Below are 20,650 nucleotides of genomic sequence, written 5' to 3'. Positions count from 1 at the left end.
GCAGACTACACCACAAAGTAGTGCGCCTCAAAACCAGCTGCTTCAAGGACTTTGCTATTTCTCTCGGATAGGTCAGTGATGACAGATATTGGATACGCAGCACACTTTATGTAAAAAACAAAAAACAAAAACAAAAAAACAACGTGTGACAGCAGTGTAACGCAAAGAAGAGGATGCCTGCTGGAGGCTGTTCACCAGCTTCTCCACTGCGCCCTCCGGTGGAAAGATTGTGACATCACGCTTTCCAAACTGAACATACTGAGGGAGGGGCCGTGTGCCTGGACCACAGACGCTCCTATAGCACTCTGCGAGCCACTCCACATCGCACTGACAAGAGGGGCGACTATTCCTTGAAGCTCCCATCCAGGCGAGGGCCGCTGCAGCATCCATAAACGGAGGAATATCGCTTTTAAAAGCTCGGTATTTTTTTTAAAAAAAAGAAAAGGTGGAATCGAACAGAAGATGTCTTATCAAGGAAAAAAGAACATCCCAAAGATCACAGTGAGTAAAGAGTTATTTCTCCTTCACTGGCTGCAGGAACTTTGATGGCTGCTGCTTCAAATCACTGCAGAAGGTTTCAGCGTTTTTTTGCGCCGCTGCGATGGATCTTTGTCACATGAGCTCAGAGCAACATGAAAATGCTCTTTCTATTGTCAGAGCCGACTGCAGGAAGCCGCTGGAACAATGCGCGCAATGATATGGCATGTCTGGCTACCATAGTGACAGTCAGGCAGGGAGATAAGGCGTTTTCTTAAAGGTGTCCTGCATCCTCTTTGTTGAAGCGATCCATGCCGTTGTGCAGAACGGATACCGGCTCGCCCATTAAAAAAAATCACCGTGCATAACGGAGACTTTATGGTGATTTAAAATATGTAACTCATTCTTATATATTTAGAATAATGCAGTTAATTAGATTTATTCCCCTACACTCCACCTAGATTTACAGCGTAAAGATATTAGAAGAACGTGTCCAACCCTTGTGGGGCTTTTTAAGGCCCAGCCGGTCTTGTTCATGGGAGGATTTTGAACCGTAATGTTGATCTCATTTTTCGAATACCCTTCTTGCCATTTTGGTGCACAGTGATTTCATGACATACATAAAAGTATCAATGCACATTCTGGTCACAATGCCCTGGACGCTTGCAAATGACTGAAAAAGGAGGGGGGAGGGGGTCCTAAAAATAATGGTCACTTATTATACATGAACTCATTGTTTCGCCTGAAGCCCTTAATTGTTTTATTGCAGGAAAAAAAGCCCTCTCTGTGATTTCATAGGGGGGCCTCGGAAATCATAGACAGGGTTTGTCTTTCAGGCTGGTGCAGCAGCAGAGAGTGAGAGGGACAGGGGGAGAAGAGAGGTGGGGTAAATACACGCCCATCTGTGATAAGCTGGCCTTGTGAAGGGGTGCTTGTATTTCTGCATCACCACAAGGAGAAAGATTCAGGGTCGGCTCAGAGCATTCAGGGTGGAGCGGGGTGGGGGGTTGAATTCAGGGCAGACTGGTGTTACACAGCCAGCCAGCTGGGTGTTGGTGTGTGTTACAACTGCAGAGGAACCTCTCCCTCTCCTTTTTTTTCTTTCTGTGTGTGAGCATCTGAAACGCCTGTTTTCCAGCACTCATTGTTGAAGCTCAGGCTGCAGTTCGGGGTGTGTTGCTCAGATGTGGGAGACTTTGCTTTTTTCTTATCTCCTCAGCTAATTGTACACAATTACATTATTACTGTAAAATTAGGAGATGTCGATAATATATGAAAATCTATGAAAATAGTGAAGGCATGTTTAACAGTCACTAGAAGTGCTGCCAATTTGAATGACGATAACCGCTAAGGTAAAGGATGTTTTGTAGGTTTGGGGGTTTTAAAAATACAAAGGGAATGCTAATTGTGTCAAAAATACACACACATGCAGCAATAAAGTAACAGAAAGCATTTAGCAGATCACCAGCCAAAGTAACATGAGTAAGCTATGCTGGTTGATTGCCTCAAGATATATCATATTTGGTTACTGAGCTTGCTTTTTTGTGGATTTAGAAGAGCTCCAGCTGTAAGCGGCACATTAACACAGACTGACAGAAAGTACCACAATACAAGTTTTTCATGGACGTCCTAAAGCTGCTTCATGCAGTTTCAGTTGAAGGGGAGTAATTTATGATGTAAGCAACCACACTTTTCACTGTTTTATGAATTTAATTATAGTTTGATCTCAACATATGGGTGACTATTCCAACAATATTTAAGTCCTTTTGAAAAGTGATTTGAAACAATGTCTGGGTCAACCACTGAGTGGATTGCTCCCAAATCTGTTTGCGTCCAGTTGACAAGGTAGGGTGTACTACGTTCTTTCCTACATCCAAGTTATAACCATAGCCTCTAAGGATGTAGGGGAAAAACAGTTTGGCATATTGGAATATTTTGTGTGGCGATATTGTATAAAAATATTGATAATATTGATATTAATGAATGAATAAATAACAAATACTTGAAAATATATTAGACTAACAACAAGCGATGACCCTGGGCCAAGAGGGCTCGTCTTCTGCACCGTCATCCCGAGACAAGGTTAGTCGAGCAAACTTACCATAAATTGGCTGAAACGACCCTGGACACACTTAGCTTGACAGAGTATAAAATTTCCACTTGATCTTATTCAATTGCAGACTGATATCAGATTCATGGCAGACTGATTCCATCTTATGGCAACATTTATTGCAGGTTTTAGTGACAGTGTTGCTTGACAGTGTCATTTTGGAGCAAAAAAAACCCTCCCCCCAAAAACGACGTCGATAACTTTATGTTATTGGATAAAACCGATATTGACAAATTTTTATTTTGAGGACATCATTTGCAGTTGAAAAAAGGTGATAAATTGCAGTAGATGTTATTGCAATACTATTGCAATACTGAGCTTATCACCAAATGTCAAAAACTGCAATAATATTGTATCGTGAGTGAAATATTGTGATAGTATCATATCGTCGGGGGTCTGGTGAGTCCCACCTCCAATAACTTTATGAGAAATGTATTTTATGTTCAACAATGTATGGACTAACAACACATGTTGTTGTTTGATTTGGAGTTTATGGTAGTAGTAGTTCCCCTCCAACCATTTGATCAGCTTCTTAGAAATGCAAACACACAATACTTGCATTATTGGTTTATTCAGACGCAGACAAGCCAGGAGAATTGAAAGTGTCACGTTGTTTCAGTAAAGCAGACTAAAGCAAGAACCTCTTGTTACAAGTAATGGATGTTTTTCAAATAAATAACAGAAGCACTGTTGTCTTTGTCTTTTCTGTATCTAAACCATAAACATGTATATAAAAGATGTCCATAGCCTTCTTGTCTGAGAGCTAAAGCCAGTATAGAGGAACTTGAATTCTTTGTTATAGCCAGCAAGGGACGAACTCTTGAGTTACAAAATGAGGTCATACTGTATAGAAGTTTATGAGGAAATGAGCCCATTGCTCACATGAGCCACTGGCCTTTCCTAATGAGTTTATGTTCTTAAACTAGTTTCAAGTCTTATTAAAATTGCATCATGTTAATAGACATTAAGTGGCTCCGCAGTGTAGTGGTTTACATATTTCCCAACAAGTGAAAGAGTCCACTTCAAATCCTTTTGGGGTTGCATCTGGTTTAAAAATCTACCAAATCAACCATGCAGACCTATCTGCTTTGTGACTCCTTGTGAGTAAGAGAGCAGCTGAAACTAAATTTATTTGATGATAAAGCAGGTTATGCATCAAGGCATGGCTACCTTGTAATTGACAAATTGCTACTGTATGACCAGTCAGTTTCCATCTGGTTTCAAAAAAACAAGATGGCCACAGCCGAAATGTTCAGGCTGCGGCTTCAACACAGAACTTCCCCAACAAAAGGAGCCATGACCGTGGAGTACATCCACGTTTTATACAGAGTGTACGATCGAAATGCAGTTATGGCCCCAAACAACAGGAAACAACAGGCTTTGCTAATTACATGGAAGATCTACTATATACACAAGCAATAAAAAATGGAAATATAATGAATAGCAATTTATTATGCTTGGCGTAGTTAGCTTTTGGTTAGTTGGTTGGTTAATTAGTAATGGGGGCTACACAGACACCAGAGAACTACTTGTGTGCATATCATATCACTGTGTTTAGATTTAAAAGGTGATTCTGCCCCATTGCTGCCCCAGAGGTTGGCATCTGTTGCATTAAAATAACCTTTTTTTCCACTGTAAGCCAGGAGTGTCCAACTCCAGGCCTCAAGGGCCGGTGTCCTGCAGGTTTTAGATATCACCCTGGGTCAACACACCTGAATCAGATGATTAGGTTGTTTGTCCAGTTACAGGCCTTTAACTCTGTAACTGGACAAACAACTCTTCATAGAGTTTTGATGCCATGGAATCATTGCGTTTGTAAGCTGTTTTCACATCTGTACTTCAACAGAGGTCCATTTGATGTTGTCGATGCTGGAGTATGCTGGTGTGTGAATATTGTATTGTCTGGTACATTCTTTAGTGGTGAGTGGATGTAGTGTGTGCTGCCTCTTAACCTGATTCCCTAGAAACTGTCTGAAGTTCGTGTGTGAAAGCCGCTATTAATTCTTACACAGGAGGACCTTAAACGCTCTACCTATTTCTAAGCCTCCTTCCTGACACCGACTCCTTATTTCCAAGCCTGTCCATTCTATTACAGCATTTTCATTTCGTTTGGGTTTTAGATCTGCCCTGTCACTTTTCTAGGTGTGGTCCCTTTTATTCCTTATACCCACTCACAGCAGCCACAGTGTTGTTCCAGGCGGTTACATGTCATCCGTAATCCCCTCCAGCTGGAGTGAGCATCTGTGGGTGAAACCCGTTCACCCTGTCAACGCTCCACAAATCAGCTCCCTGCCACACCAGACTGTACCGTCACCATGCAGACTGCAGCAAAGTGGGCTTCAGTGCAAACAAAATACCCCACGGCCACCCAGACATTGCCGCGCAACTCACCATGGAAACAAACATACAGTTGTGATGGCAGGAAAATACAGCCCTTCTTCGGTTTGTCATTGCGGGGATGTGTTTTGACACACATGCGCACAAACAGGCATTTCTCAAACTTCTTGACTGAGAGAGTTAAAAATTCAACCTGTCTGACCCAATCAGATCCAGATTGTTGCACGGTTACACTACTCCAGCCTATCACAAGATCAACATTCCAGACCTTAACTGGCAGGGGCCCCTGCGATTAATTTAGATGGATAAGTCTCATTGTTTTCACTTTTCCAGAATGTGAAAAAAAATCCTGCACACTTTTTGCTGAACAGTAAATATTTTTGACTGCTAGGCAACAGGGCTGCAGCAGAGGCACTGGTGCAGATTCAAGATGACTTCCCTCTTCCACTGGTCCCCGCCTGCCTCCCCATGCCCCCCTCCTTACAGACACGAGGATCTCTGCCACAGCTAATGGAGGTCTCCTCTAATGTCCTCCTCCTCCTCACCCCCTTTGACCTATTTTGTCGCACTCGAGTTTTCCAGGACCGTTCCCTTTCATTAAGCACCATGAAGGAGATATTAGTACTTTGCATCCCACTTTATGAGCGCTTCTCCCTCCAGTCCGGTGAAAGTGGAAAAAACGTGTGTGTCGATGTCAGCATAGTAGTAAGAACAACATCCTGCCGTCTATTTTTTATTACTGCCGGCTTGTGTAACAGAAAATGACAGCTTCCCGTGCAGTAATAGGCGTTTTATTTTTGGCACTTTGTTCTTTGTTAAGAGCTGAATGACAAGTTTGTTTGGATTTCTTTCCATCTGAACTTCACAGTGTTTTGCTTCCAGAAATATAACAGATCAGCACTTGTAAGAAGTTGTATCTGTAGCAGACAAAAGATCTCACTACTGACTGAAGTGTATCAAAAGAAAAAAAGCAGGTGGAAGGAACACATTTCCTTATAATTCAGATTTCTAGCATAATTTCATCAGCTTAGTTTAAAGAAAGGCATTAACAGCCTCTACATTTGTTTGAGCTGAGAATACTACTTGTGAGAGCGACTTTAGATAGTTGTAATGTTTGCATGATTCTTGTGTTAACGCTAATCCACCAGCTGGCCTAAATTAGTGATTAAGACAGCAGTTTAATCAGTGCCAAAGCTTTGAGAATAGGTCATGCGCACTTCATAGAGTGGGCATAAGTTTCTGGTAAAAATTGTGCTTAGATTGTCACCCGCAGGGAAACACAGTGTATTAATTATAAATTTTATCATATCCAGAAAATCTTCCAATACAACTATATGTATAAAATATTATTTCTTCATTTCAAGCTGTTTCAATGCCACATTCAGGAAATAAACTGAATCATCTGAAGCATATGGGAGAAGGACGCAACCCATAACGGCAATGCTCAGTGGCTAGTGGATCTGAGGGCAGACCACAGCGACCTCCCTGAACAGGGTCCAGTAACCATCACAGTGGCAGATATCCAAGAAAGGGTCTCCAGTATGAAGAGTTGGACAGCACCAGGGCCCGACATGGTTCACGCCTACTGGCTAAAGAAGCTGACTGCACTCCACGAGCGTCTGGCAGCACAAATGAACCAGCTGCTAGTTAACGAGAGACACCCGGAATGGCTAACCGAAGGTCGGACGGTCCTGATCCCCAAGGACCCCAAGAAGGGACCGGTCCCCTCCAACTACCGACCAATAACCTGCCTCAGTACTACATGGAAGCTCCTGTCAGGCATCATATCGGCTAAGATGAACAGGCACATGGGTCAATACATGAGTGGGACACAGAAAGGAATTGGCAAGAATACCAGAGGCGCAAAACACAAGCTACTGGTAGACAGAACAGTCAGCCGAGACTGCAAGACCAGACTGACCAACCTGTGCACTGCCTGGATTGATTACAAGAAGGCCTATGACTCAATGCCCCACAGCTGGATACTGGAATGCCTAGAATTGTACAAGATCAATGGGACCCTAAGAGCCTTCATCAGGAACTCAATGGGGATGTGGCGTACAACACTAGAGGCCAACTCCAAGCCCATAGCACAAGTCACCATCAAGTGCGGGATCTACCAAGGAGATGCTCTGTCCCCACTGCTGTTCTGCATAGGCCTGAACCCCCTCAGTGAGATCATTAACAAGACTGGCTACGGATACCGACTACGGAATGGAGCAGTTGTCAGCCACCTCCTGTACATGGATGACATCAAGCTGTATGCCAAGAGTGAACGAGACATCGATTCACTGATCCACACTACCAGGCTATACAGCAATGACATTGGAATGTCGTTCGGACTGGAGAAGTGTAGTCGGATGGTAACAAAGAGAGGGAAGGTAGTCAGAACTGAGGGGATTGAACTACCAGAAGGCAACATTGCAGACATAGAGGACAGTTACCAGTACCTGGGGATCCCGCAGGCAAATGGGAACCATGAAGAGGCCGCTAGAAAGGCTGCAACCACCAAGTACCTGCAGAGGGTCAGGCAAGTCCTGAGGAGTCAGCTGAATGGTAAGAACAAGATCCGGGCCATCAACACCTACGCCCTGCCCGTGATCAGGTACCCTGCTGGGGTAATAGGCTGGCCAAAGGAGGAGATAGAAGCCACTGACATAAAGACAAGAAAGCTCCTTACCATGCATGGAGGGTTTCACCCCAAGTCCAGCACCCTGAGGCTGTACGCTAAGCGGAAGGAAGGGGGCCGGGGACTGGTGAGTGTCAGCACCACAGTCCAGGATGAGACAACGAACATCCAAGAATACATTGGGAAGATGGCCCCAACTGACCGAGTGCTCAGTGAATACCTCAGGCAGCAGAAACCCAAGAAAGAGGAGGGAGACGAGGAACCATCATGGAAGGACAGGCCCCTGCACGGTATGTACCACCGGCAGATAGAGGAGGTGGCTGATATCCAGAAATCCTACCAGTGGCTGGACAAAGCTGGACTGAAAGACAGCACAGAGGCACTAATCATGGCAGCACAAGAACAAGCTCTGAGTACAAGATCCATAGAGGCTGGGGTCTATCACACCAGGGAAGACCCCAGGTGCAGGCTGTGTAAAGATGCCCCAGAGACAATCCAGCACATAACAGCAGGGTGCAAGATGCTAGCAGGCAAGGCATACATGGAACGCCATAACCAAGTGGCCGGCATAGTGTACAGGAACATCTGTGCCGAGTATAACCTGGAAGTCCCGAGGTCAAAATGGGAGATGCCCCCAAGGGTGGTGGAGAATGACCGAGCTAAGATCCTGTGGGACTTCCAGATACAGACGGACAAAATGGTGGTGGCTAACCAACCAGACATAGTGGTGGTAGACAAACAGAAGAAGACGGCCGTAGTGATCGATGTAGCGGTTCCGAATGACAGCAATATCAGGAAGAAGGAACACGAGAAGCTGGAGAAATACCAAGGGCTCAGAGAAGAGCTCGAGAGGATGTGGAGGGTGAAGGTAACGGTGGTCCCCGTGGTAATCGGAGCACTAGGTGCGGTGACTCCCAAGCTAGGCGAGTGGCTCCAGCAGATCCCGGGAATAACATCGGAGATCTCTGTCCAGAAGAGCGCAGTCCTGGGAACAGCTAAGATACTGCGCAGGACCCTCAAGCTCCCAGGCCTCTGGTAGAGGACCCGAGCTTGAAGGATAAACCGCCCGTAGGGGCGTGCTGGGTGTTTTTTTTATATTTATATATAACAATGCAAGTACAGTGCAGTATATACTTATACTGGTGTACTGACTTTCATAAATAGTAACTGTAAAAAAAAACTGGAAGGAAAACAACTGGTACACTTTGAGTACTGAATCGGCTGCATGGAGTAGTCCTTGCAAATGTGTAATTTCTAATAGTGGCTACTATTTACTGCCAACCCAGGGAGACCTTTCCATTTCAAAGAGTCGGTGCTGCAATAGTTATGCGATTGACAAATGAGGACATAGTTAGTGACCCTGGGAAGAGCAAGTCAAGATCAAGATCAACATCGTTCATGTCTCTTGTGCATATTCTGAAGAGCCAAATCCCCCCCCCCCCCCCAAAAAAAAATCCCCCAAAAAAACCAGAATAGCATTTATCACCCTTCTAAGGTAAAATAAACATTTTCTTCTTATGTCATTAGATTTTTAGAAGTCTAAGGAGCTTGGAAAGAAAAGCGTCTGGACTTCTTTAAGTGGCTTGAAGACGTGGTTTTGTCTCAGTATGACCATTGACTCAGTCAGGAAACAGCTTAGTGACTAAATTATTTATTTTAGCACTGATATGGATAAAATGCTCTGTTTCCCAGTTTTCTGTAAACTCCAGTATGGTACATATTGAGAAATTAAGTTTATGCAAACAAAAAATATATTTTTATTATGACATTTTTATTTTCATAATAAAAGAAATGACAATGAAACTTTACAAAAGAGGAATGAAGTACAAATAATTAACTAAAAAATAGTTTCTATAGCTGGCATATTTTGCCTTACCAGATAAAAGAAGGTTTAACAGATTTATATAACAAAACAAATACCAATTACTTACATTTTCCATTATGTTTATAACTTCAGCAGACAACAGGGCCCTTTTCTCTTTTTCACACACCTTAGTTTTCTCGTAATTGCTCTCAACCTTTGTCTGCTCATACTGAAGCTCTTTCCGAAGCTGTTTGCTTCTACCTGGCTCTGAGCTTTAGCTAGCTTCAGTGTTAGCCATTTTGCCTTTGTTAGCTTCTTTAAAAATATCCGTGTAGGCATTTTAAGTGTCTTATTATGCTTGTTCTCAGAAACATTTACTTGTACTGAATAGCTTCCTAATGATAGCCTACGTTGGCATGTGGCTGTAAATGATGTGTAGATGACTGTTTGCTTCCAACCCTGTGCGTGCGTTGCGCATGTATGAAAGGGACCAGCTCATAATTGGACACATGGGAGGCTAACCCACCAGTAACCAGTCTGGGTCAAGAATGTTGTCAACCTGGAAATTCTGGTCCCTCACCAGTCGAATGATCCCGTAAGAGAAGAAGTTAATTCAAAACAGTAGCCAGACATTGTATTTTCGAAACTTAAATCAATGGCTATTATAGAAAATCCACAATGACTAGTCTACAGCACCTTTCTTCAGCTATGTGTGAGCACAGGCAACTTTGCTCAACAAAGTTAGAGAAAAAAGTAAAATTATGAGGTCTTCTTTGTCTTAGGACCTCATTAAGCTGTCTTTACTCTCCTTTTTGCATCAAGACTGTCAAAGCATGTTATTAGCCGTGCACTGAATCCACCATCTTAAGCCCGCTGTGGTTATGCAGTCCAATCTTAGACTCAGGACTCGTGAATACCACATTAGCCACTGAATGATATTTAATAGTTCTTGTCGAAGCTGCAGCAAAAAGTAACAGCTGTGGCATGAGTTCATTATGTGGACAGTACTGTCTCGTTAAAGATGTAACAAATGTTTTGGTTTATTCCCGTAACCACAGGATAGCACAGAGGGTTGGAATCCACCAGTGTCACTATTACAAAACCACATTTGTCTTGTGGTATAGACAGACTAACAGACAAAAGTTGGACTAAGAATTTCAGAAATGAGGTGATGAGCTATCTCCCTTCACTCACTACTTACAATTTTCTTTCTTGTATGTTGTTTTGATAATCATGAATGTGATGTAGAAAACACATTTTGAAATATTCCATATCTATTCTTTAACAATCTCACCCGCCATGATGTCACATGACATATATTTGTTATAATAATATGAGCAACATTGCTGTTTGTGGTCAGATGAAATGGTTACTGTCACAGTTTGTGGCTGTTTGTCACAGAATTGATGTAAAAGCCACAGTAAATGTTGAGTCTGAGTTTCTGTTAATGAAGTGTGATGAAGAAATGTCAGTGGAAAACGCGTTGTTTTTATTATGTGTCTTTAAAAAGGCTTGACAGTTTGGCCACGCATTCTGCGTCTAGTTCATGGTTTGTATTATTATTGAAACAATTTTTTGGGCATGCTTTTTGCTTTTTAAAAATATCTGTCTTGTTAGATATTGCACCGATGACATGAGCTGCTGGCATGAAGCGTTTCAGCATCTTAGTTTCCGCTGAGTGTAAAAAGAATCTAATGTGAAATGCAGTCCTGAGCAATTCAGCAATGGCCAGTTACTGGGTTGTAACGGAAATGGAAAGCTATTGATTGTTAAGTGATTGCGGTCTCCTGCATGTTGTCATCAGCCAGTGGCCAGAAATTGAAAAGGGTAAAATGAGTGTGTGTGTTTGTGTGCGTGCCAGAGAGAGAGGACGGGGGAGGGGGTGTAAGCACTTCAGTAAGTCACCCATGCATGATGGCACACCCATCGCTGCAGTATTATAAATCAGGTAAAACCTCTTCTTGTCTGATGCTGCTGATGTAAGCAGGTCTCTATCTGACTATTAATTCAATAATATTTATATTAGTGATTCTTATTCATGTTAATGAAACAGCAGTGACTCTTAACCATATGTTCCGAGTGATTAAAAAAGAAAAACAAAAAAACTTCCAATTTTAGAGATCCGAGGTAGTCCAGTAGCTTTTGAATCCTTGAGGGATTTTCTTTGAGTCTGGCATGGGACTCAAGGATGAACTGATTAGAACTGAGTGGGCGAATGTCAAAGCTACTGAGACCACAAAATAATTTTTTTAATCTACAAAAATCAGAGGTCAACTTCATTGATACATCACAACATTTTACAAAAACTAATGTCTCATATTTAACACCATAAGTCATGACCAGGAGACAAGATCAGATTTCAGATTTTGCAGAATCAGATTTGGTGGCATTAATTTTTTGTGGGCAGCTGCAACTAATGTATTTTTCCTTTGACTCATTACAAGCTGCTTTTCACCACCATTTAAACTGACAGCTGTAGAGCCGCAACAATTGATCATTAACTTGGTTAACATCAAATTCATCAGGAGCTGTCATTATAACAATAACTGAAAAATCTTTTCTGGGTTATGGTCATCTTAGGTTGTTGATCTGTCAAAGAATGTCAAAAAACGATGAGGAAAATACCATTTAGTCACATGCAAAGGCTGATTTTGTTACAATAGTTTTACAACATTGGGCATCTTTTGTACCTTTTTTTGATTAACTGACAGATTTATCGTCTGTTTCCTTTACTGGAATGCTATGAAAGTTGTCTGTGTGCACTCCCTATTCACATTCAGTAATGTTGTCATGTTAAATTATTATGACAGAGCACTCTTTGGAAGGCGTTCTCTCTAAGCTAATGAAGGCATTGAGCTTTGCAGCATGATCTATGCTAGTGTGGTGTTCCAGGAGTTGATGACTGTGTGTTGTAATGTGTTGCTTCAGGGTGTGGTTGCTTGGGAAGACTCTGGGTTCTGGTTCGCACTAGTCCATCACTACCACCACCACCACCTAATATGTGCAATCACTACCACACAACTCATGAATAGCCACATTGTGTGTCTTTTAGCTCAGCAGATATTCGAGCTATGTACACGATAATACTTTTATTTTTCCTGTTGTTATGTTCAAAGGAATTGCTGCAGTTTATTATAATGATGAAACTCTGGGTCCACGGCCAGGGGCTGTAAATTGTTGCACACATCTGCTGATGGGAAAATATGGTGTGTTCCTCTTAGCAGACCAAGGAAAGACCAAGTCTTGCCGTTTTAGAGACTGGGTATATAAATAAGGCTATATTTTTTGGTTTTCAGTGTAATGTCGATGCTTTTTTAAAAGAACTAATTCGATTACTAATCCATTTTAGTAAAAAATTAATAAATATAAAAAATAAAATAACTAATTATCTCGTGAAGGTTACACGGAAGTTAAATACTGCAGGTCGCAACAAATTTTTCAGTATTGATTATTTTATTTGTCATCTATTTGAAAAAATGTCACAAGTCTCACATCACAAGCTCCAACACCTGAGGATGACATGTGCAGAAGCCTTGTTTTGTCCTAAAAACAGTTCTAAACAGAAAAGAATTAAACCTATATCCTGATAATTAAAGCAGTTTTTTAAAATTTGTGAAGCAGATAAGTGCAAATATTTGTTGATTGTGCCTGAAATTCACTGGGTAATTTAACTCAGACATACTTTAAGAAACTGACCATTTATAGCAGCAATGAGGAAGCGGACAGGAGAATGGATTCTCCCAAATAAATATACCTTTGAACCCTATTGTTAAATCATAAGTGTAGAGCTCCACATATAAGGAGAAGATTGGGGTGGTGGAATGAAGTGAAGGGAAAAAAGCTTTGTCATGAAGTCATTGTGATAAGGTTATCCAAGGCTAAATTTCCTAAGGCATTAATATGTTCAATTACTTACATCATATTTGTTTTATTGAGCAAGTCCTGTATGAAGAAGATATCTTGCCCTTGCTCATTTTGTGAGCAAGGGCACGTCTGTAAACCCTTAACCCTGTTGTACAGTCAATTGTACATTCAACCAGTCAGCAAAGCCAGCATATCAGCGAAACTGTCACGGTCTGCAGAGACAGGCCGTGCGGTGGTGTGTGTGATGGACCCAGGTGCATACACAAGTGAGTAGACGGGAGTGAACTTAACAGAAAGCGAGCCTTTATTATGGCTGAAGACAAAGTGCACAAACAAAGCAGGGATGGCGTGACTAGACTATAACTAAACTGGGAAAACTAATACTGCGACAAACTAAGAAAACTCAGACTATGATGATCACTGCAAGGACTGACCGTGAAAACATGGAGGTGAGAACACAGACGACGCGACACAGACTGTACGAAACACAGAGACTAAATACACATGAGGGATGATCAGGGGAAGTGGATGCACACGGGGAACACAGGTGACACTGATAATCATAACAAGACACGGCAGGAGTGAACGTAACACTGATGGGAGATGGGCAAAGTAAAGCAGGAAGTACACAGAGGTTCAAACAGGAAGAGAGAGAGCACGGGGAGAACGCAGACATAACGGGCTGGGGAAAACATAGAATAAAGCACAAAGAGAGACGAGGGCTCATAAATACACAGAGGGGCACACAGGGGGTAAGAGTCACGAAGGGAAAACACATAAGGAACAACGTAACAGATCAACCCAGGAAGCATGGCCTAAATAAAGAACAAAATACAAAAATACATGAAAACTAAGAATACTGGGCCCACATGGCCCAGGACCATGACAGAAACCAGGCGCACCCTGTCTCTCCTCTCTTGCTTCTCTCCCTCTCGTCAACCTGTTGCCATGGCAATGGCCTGCTAGAGTCGGCCCATGGTGCAGCAGCAAATTGTTCTTGTCTGACTGTGTGGCGTCATGACAACACCCAAATCAGGCCACAAAACATCAAAAGGTGTTGGCAAAAGGCTCCTCAGACTTAGTGTTGCTTTTTTAGTTTTACTTTGGAACATGTTCGTTAACACTGTAGGGATTATATAATATTTGCATTATTTTGTAACACAGATCAGAAATTGTCTGCTTTATGAAATGATTGAGTGATCAGTTGGTGATCGCATTCGGTCTATTGGATAAAATGATTACGCTGAGAAAAAAAACATTGACGGTTAAAATTATTGCGTAACAGAATCTGGATAAATGTGGTTACGATGTTAATCCATGACCTTAAAAGCGGCTTGAGCTTCAACGACATCAGCCTCCCAGATGACATCCCTGTCTGGAGAAATTTTCATTTTAAAAGAAGGGAAAGGTCTGCAGATTATGGTGATTTACTGGACCCCCTTTCAAGTAAAGGAGCAAAAGACTGAAGGATGCTGTTTAACCTCCTGACACCAGAGCTGTTGTTTGGGGAGCCTTTTTACTTTTTTCTAGCTATGTGTGAATTCTTTTTACATACTTTGTTACATGCATGTCCCCTTGTGAGAACATGCTCACAAGGGGACATTAGGTTTATTTTACAGCACAACACAAGTAGAATGAAGTGTGTGATGCAAACAAAGCCAGGATGTAATGTCCCCATGTGTGGATGCAGGAGGTTATAATACTCTGTACACAGAGCTCTTCACATATATATGGGTCCATAGTCAGTTTATGTATCAGTGCAACCAGTATTTTGTCACAGATCTGACATGATCCAGATATTGAATGTCATGTAATCATCTGCCATCTGAAAAGTGGGTAATGAGTTGACACTAGTTGATGTTCATCAAATAAATGAAGACATTTCCTCCCAAATCTTGCTTGTTTTTCTGGGCACGCAGACTTACTGGGTGGTCCATATAGTTATGCTATGTGAGATGTGTTTGCTTGTGACACGGCCACCACATGTACCCCTCTCTAGCAGCCATGAATGAAACATTGTTCATATCCTGTGGGTGGAAAGAAATAAGGAGATAATCTCACTACAGACAAACAGAGTACAGTTCTAATTCTTGTACAGTAATATTGTGACTTAGGCAAGTAAATTTCCAGTAGAGGATGATTTACTATGTCTAAACAAATTTTCTTGGCACAACGTTGCATAGAATCATAATTGTTATCGTATTTCATCCCCTCCAACCCCACCCTCCCTCCTTTTCCCTCCACTCTGCCCATCTCTTTCTCTACAGAGCGACAGGCTTCTGATCAAAGGCGGAAGGATTGTTAATGATGATCAGTCCTTCCATGCCGATATCTACATGGAGGATGGCCTCATTAAGTAAGTATTCCACTGTCCTCTTTTCTGCTCTGCTCACACCTCTTCCCATTTGGTTTCGTCCCTCCACTTATAGTTCACCTCATCAACTATTTTCTATCTGGGCTATGTGGTATCTTACTTGTCCCCTTTATATTTAAATCCTTCTCTCCCCTGAAGGTGCATAGTGCTGCTGTAGAAATTCAAATATTTTACTTTTCTAAAACTCTGAAACACAGATAATTCTAAAGTTCTTGAAGAAATTCAAAATCAAAGGGCTTCTTTTGAAATAATTATCTATACCAGGGTAAAACAGTATTAAAAAATGTGAAAAGAGCACCTTGGGCCTTAAAGATTATCTTCAAGAGTTTAATCATGATTAGATTGTTAGTTTTTGAATGCTATTTGATCCTAAGACAGTAGTGGTTAAAAACTGGTTGCTCCACTTGCAATGATAGTTTTAAAGTTTAAGTGAAGAGCAGATATTACAGTCTAAGTGAACACCAGCTACATAATGAATAGCAGTCTTATAAACACTTCCTCCAAAACACTGATGAGGAAATCTGAAACAATTTAAGAATTACGACATGAATGCAGACTGAATGAATGAAGCTAACAATCTGAACTTGTTGCGGTAACAGTTAAACTGATAACAGCTGTTCTTGACCGGGCTGGGGTAGGACAGTGGAACTGTCTCACTCGCTTTCCCCGTTGTTCTGTTGCCACTTGAATTCCCAGTTGTCCCTGTTGCCCCTAAGTGAGGCAGCTCAGAGAGAGGAGCCCACAGAAAGACTGGTGTTGCATGATAAACACCCACATGCCGGCGGCACTATTGGACTGTTGGCAAACTCACAGAGACTCTGGCTTCTGCCTGCCTGTCTAACTTGTGTCTTCTATAAAAATACTTTTTAGCAGAAGCGAAATGTTAATGTGTTGGGATGGTGACATTGTCCCGCTTCAGGCTAGGTTGACTTTGTTTCAGTTAGTTTTTTTTCTGCTTTAGATTTATACGCATTAAACGTTTTTTTGCCTTTTACTATGTTGTCTTCCTTTCTGGAATAATTTGGTTCCCTGAATTTGAATAATTGGCATCTCAGCTTTGATAAATAATCAAAAAGGGGAAGTAATACTTATATTATGTTTGTGTACATTTATGGACAGGTTTTAATATAGTTACGATAACATCATCTTCACTTGACAGGCAGATTGGTGACAATCTGATTGTGCCTGGTGGTGTGAAAACCATTGAGGCCAACGGGAAGATGGTGATCCCTGGTGGTATCGACATCCACACCCACTTCCAGATGCCGTACCGTGGAACCACAACTGTGGATGACTTTGCCCAGGGATCAAAGGCCGCTCTTGCTGGTGGGACAACCATGATCGGTAAGAGCTGCAGGAAAGGTCACCCACGCAGTGAAGCTGATAATAGTAAAGCTTTTTCAGAAAAAAAGCTAAAAAGAAAATGCAGTGAGGGGAGGGATGGCTGAACGCCAGACAGAGGAAAAGAGAAAGGGAGGCATGGGAAAAGGTTTTGGTCCCACTACGAAAGAGGCCCATACAAAAGACTGAGCGTAGGGGGCGATGACTGGTGGGGGTTATAGAGTGAAACACTACTCCCAAAGAAATAGGGCATCAGTGTCGTACTCCCATGTCTGGTTTGACTACAGCCTTTTCTTTTGTGGATTTGTGAACTTCATGTAGGTTAGGGATGAGATGCTGTCACAGTTGGTAGATGCTGCAGTTTCATTAAAACTTCTTTTGGGCTGACTGCTCCTCTGCTGCCTGTTGGCCCTGTTTTCAAACAGACAAAGCCACTAACAGGCGTGCTACTGTAGTAAGCTCTATTCATGAGCTCCATTCATAGAGGGATTATATTCCAAGTGGAAATGTGTACTCTGCTGTCTGCTTGTGTGTTTTTTATTTTTTTATATCGTACATGTCTGTCTTAACTAGCCAATGAGGTTGTGTTGAGAGATGGTGAACAAAAAAAGTGTGGACACTGAGCGTTTGCCATTGTTTTGTGTGTGTGTGTGTGTCTGTGTGTATGTATGCGACTGCTGTTTTCAGCTATATCCTATTAACATAAGCAGATTGGGTTTTCTTTAATAAGATAAAGAAGGCAGTCAGATGGCAAGGCAGCAGGAGGCCTTATTTTATTAGAGCTGAGTTAGATGTAGCAGGATATTTTGTGCACTGTGATCCTGTTGTGTCCACAAACAGAAACACAAACTCGTACTGTGTGCTTTTCAATCTGCACAGAAAACCATGCAAATATACACATTATGTATGTAATTATATGTGCTTGTGCTTATGCAAGCAGCATCCATGCAAAGCATTCATGATGCATTTAAGAACTTGCATCGAAATGTGCACCATTCCTATTAATAAAAAATGTGATCGTGGCTACACAGAAAATATAAAAGTAGGTAAAGTCGCTCAATTTTTGTGCAAGGACACCTGTACCCAGATAGAGATGTACAAAATGCAATGTGACATCTGACAAGGTTATTTCCCACTGGCTGAGCACTGCAGGAATTCAGACAGACAGCTGATTATGCAAGATAAACAATGCAGGGAGAAAGTAAAAGCACCAGCAGACAGATCCTGACGCTGCCCTCTCTTTGTCTCCTTACGTGTGACTATGCCCACCCCACTTGTGTCAACTCTTTGCCACTTCATCTGTCATTTCGCTTTTTGCATTCATCTTCTTTCTGTCTGATAATACTTGTCTTCCTTTATTCTTCAGTGGACCATGTGATGTCAGAACCTGGTACCAGTCTGATAGAGGCCCATGACCAGTGGAGGCAGTGGGCTGATGAGAAAGCCTGCTGCGACTACTCTCTCCATGTGGACATCACCCACTGGAATGACAGCGTAAAGCAGGAGGTGGATAATCTCATCAAGGAAAAGGGTGGGTCTTGATGGCGTGCTATAAGAGCTTCGTGGGTGAGGGGGGGTGGAGTGCTTTGGGAGATTTTGTTTAAAAGTAGTTAAAGAAATTAAACTTTACATAAAACGTTTCACATTTTATCTTTCTCTCATGTTGACTTACTGTTTTTGCAGGAGTGAACTCATTCCAGGTGTACATGGCGTACAAGGACTACTACCAGATGAGCAACAGTGAGGTAGAGCGCCTTAAATGTAGCACACACTTTAAAGACCAGGTTTTGCTGTTTTAATATCTGTGTTAAAACTCTTTTTGTTCTCAGCAGTCATCTTTCCCCGCATGTTTGATGTGCAGGGATGGGAGAAAAATCAACAGTTTTGAAAAATGCCAGGCTCAGTGCAAAATTTGCTTTGGTGTTGCTATCTTTCCAACTCGGCTCAGCGACGAGATGGTGCCTTTGAAGAGACACAGCTGCAACCTTTTAATTCTGAAAGCTATTTTAAGTTACCGAAGGCCTAATATTAGTTTTGCACTGAATTGTTGAGGACTGTTGCTTTTGTCCTCAATTCATCATACATTAGAAAAGGGCTCACTTCATGGCCTTTATTATTATTTCACCGTGTCACAAACTCCCAGTTGCAGTCAATGTAAAATGAGTCATTGCCAACTTCCTGTAACTTCACAGTCAACATGCAAAAAAGAAATGGCCGTGACTTGGCTCCAATGGTGACAAAGTGTCTAAAAAAGGACTACGTAATTATTGTTCACAGCCTTTGATTTATGCGTACTGCGATTTTATAAGGACTCAAAAAACAGTGGAAAGCCAGAGGGTGTGAGGCAGGACTCTGTTTCTCATACAGCCGTACCTAATTTGGTTGGTCAAAGGAGCACATGTTTCAACTGAAATAGTCCAGCCTGAAAAACTGATGTCATGCAGCTCGCTAAGGAACTGTGGCACAGCAACATAACAACAACTGCAGTTCATCCACATGACTCTCACCATTTCTGGAGACCACACACAATAATTGCAGCGTGTCGGAGTAGACATCATGTAAATTGTGGGCTTCTTTTAAATTGTGGCTTATGGGTGACCTCTGAGTTAAAAAGGAGTGCCCTTTCTTTGAGTAAACAGCGAGGCAGGATTTGAAATATAAAAGAAGTGCCACTGTAATTTCAATCTTTCTATCTTTCTCATCCAGCTCTATGAGGTCTGTACCTTCTTGGCAGAGCGGGGAGGCATCGCTCAGGTCCACGCTGAAAATGGCGAGATCATCGCTGAGGTAACAATGGAAACGAGTGCACTAACAGACACCTTTCTTCTCCATTGCTTCCTCACTGCCTCATTTTTCTTTTTTTCTGAACTTTTGTGCCCGGTCCAACTCTGTGATATGTTTTTGTTTAGTATGATTTATTTCAGTTTAGTTCACTTCAGTTCACTTTTCTAGTCTTATCACAGTGCATCTCCACTACTTAGAGACTAAACGCACTGTCACTGATGAGAGGGAGACTGTTTCCTGTAGGACTGTAATGTGTGGGTGTAGTTTATACAGGGCTGTGCCGTTTTGTGGACAAATGAAAGTGAATCAACCGTAATAGGTGATGGATCGAGAGGGCTGGTATTAGTCAGAGCTCCAGACCATGCCTGGATTCTGTCACTGTGTGTGTATGCGGGTGCGTGTTGGATCTGATTCATCGCAATTCCCAGCTCTCCTATCCAGTTTGCAACTTTAACTTGGAAGTCTGATTTCCATCTGTAAGACCAACATGTCTGAACACTTGATTATGTCATGTACTGTACTTTAGACCACCTAAGATAGAGGTGTCTTGTTTAGATTTGCTGCCAGAGCCGCCCCTGATTATGTTCAAGCTTTTATTACTCAAAGTTCTAGATGCACCCAAGGGGTGGGTCACATCTTTGCTTTTGCAGATGATGTGGTTCTACTGGCTTCAACCTTAAGCATACACTGGAGATGTTTGTGGCCAAGTGCAAAGCTGCAGGGGGAGAAGTAGCAACTCTGAACCTGAGGATATGCTTTACAACCTGATTCACTAGTCCAGGTTGGGGCAGGGTCTTCTTCATATTTGGCAATGAGTTGTGAACAATGGCCAAAAGAATATTAATATAATATTGCTGTTACAAGTGGCAGAAATTAGCTTTCTCCCATGGGTGTCTGGACACATCCTTAGAAGAGTTCAGTCTTTCTTCT

General features: G+C 42.1%; 1 protein-coding gene across 2 annotated transcripts in view; it reads left to right on the top strand.

The window, feature by feature from the left end:
- The first annotated feature begins 284 nt into the window (after positions 1-284).
- dpysl3 (dihydropyrimidinase like 3) overlaps positions 285-20,650 on the top strand; it is a 35,349-nt gene continuing 14,983 nt past the window's right edge. For both annotated transcript variants that reach the window (XM_085470738.1, XM_085470737.1), the window contains exons 1-6: positions 285-501; positions 15,489-15,577; positions 16,755-16,939; positions 18,303-18,467; positions 18,620-18,681; positions 19,643-19,723. In XM_085470738.1, coding sequence (XP_085326864.1) covers positions 463-501; positions 15,489-15,577; positions 16,755-16,939; positions 18,303-18,467; positions 18,620-18,681; positions 19,643-19,723 — 621 coding nt within the window. In that variant the 5' untranslated portion in view covers positions 285-462. The remainder of the gene's footprint in view (positions 502-15,488; positions 15,578-16,754; positions 16,940-18,302; positions 18,468-18,619; positions 18,682-19,642; positions 19,724-20,650) is intronic.

This window comes from Copadichromis virginalis, linkage group LG10 (genome assembly GCF_057382275.1).
Source record: "Copadichromis virginalis isolate Kocher_CV1m ecotype Utaka linkage group LG10, C_Virginalis_male_GT1.1, whole genome shotgun sequence".
NCBI lineage: Eukaryota > Metazoa > Chordata > Actinopteri > Cichliformes > Cichlidae > Copadichromis > Copadichromis virginalis.
The sequence above is the reverse complement of the archived record's forward strand: the minus strand, read 5'-3'. Positions and strand labels throughout refer to the sequence as shown.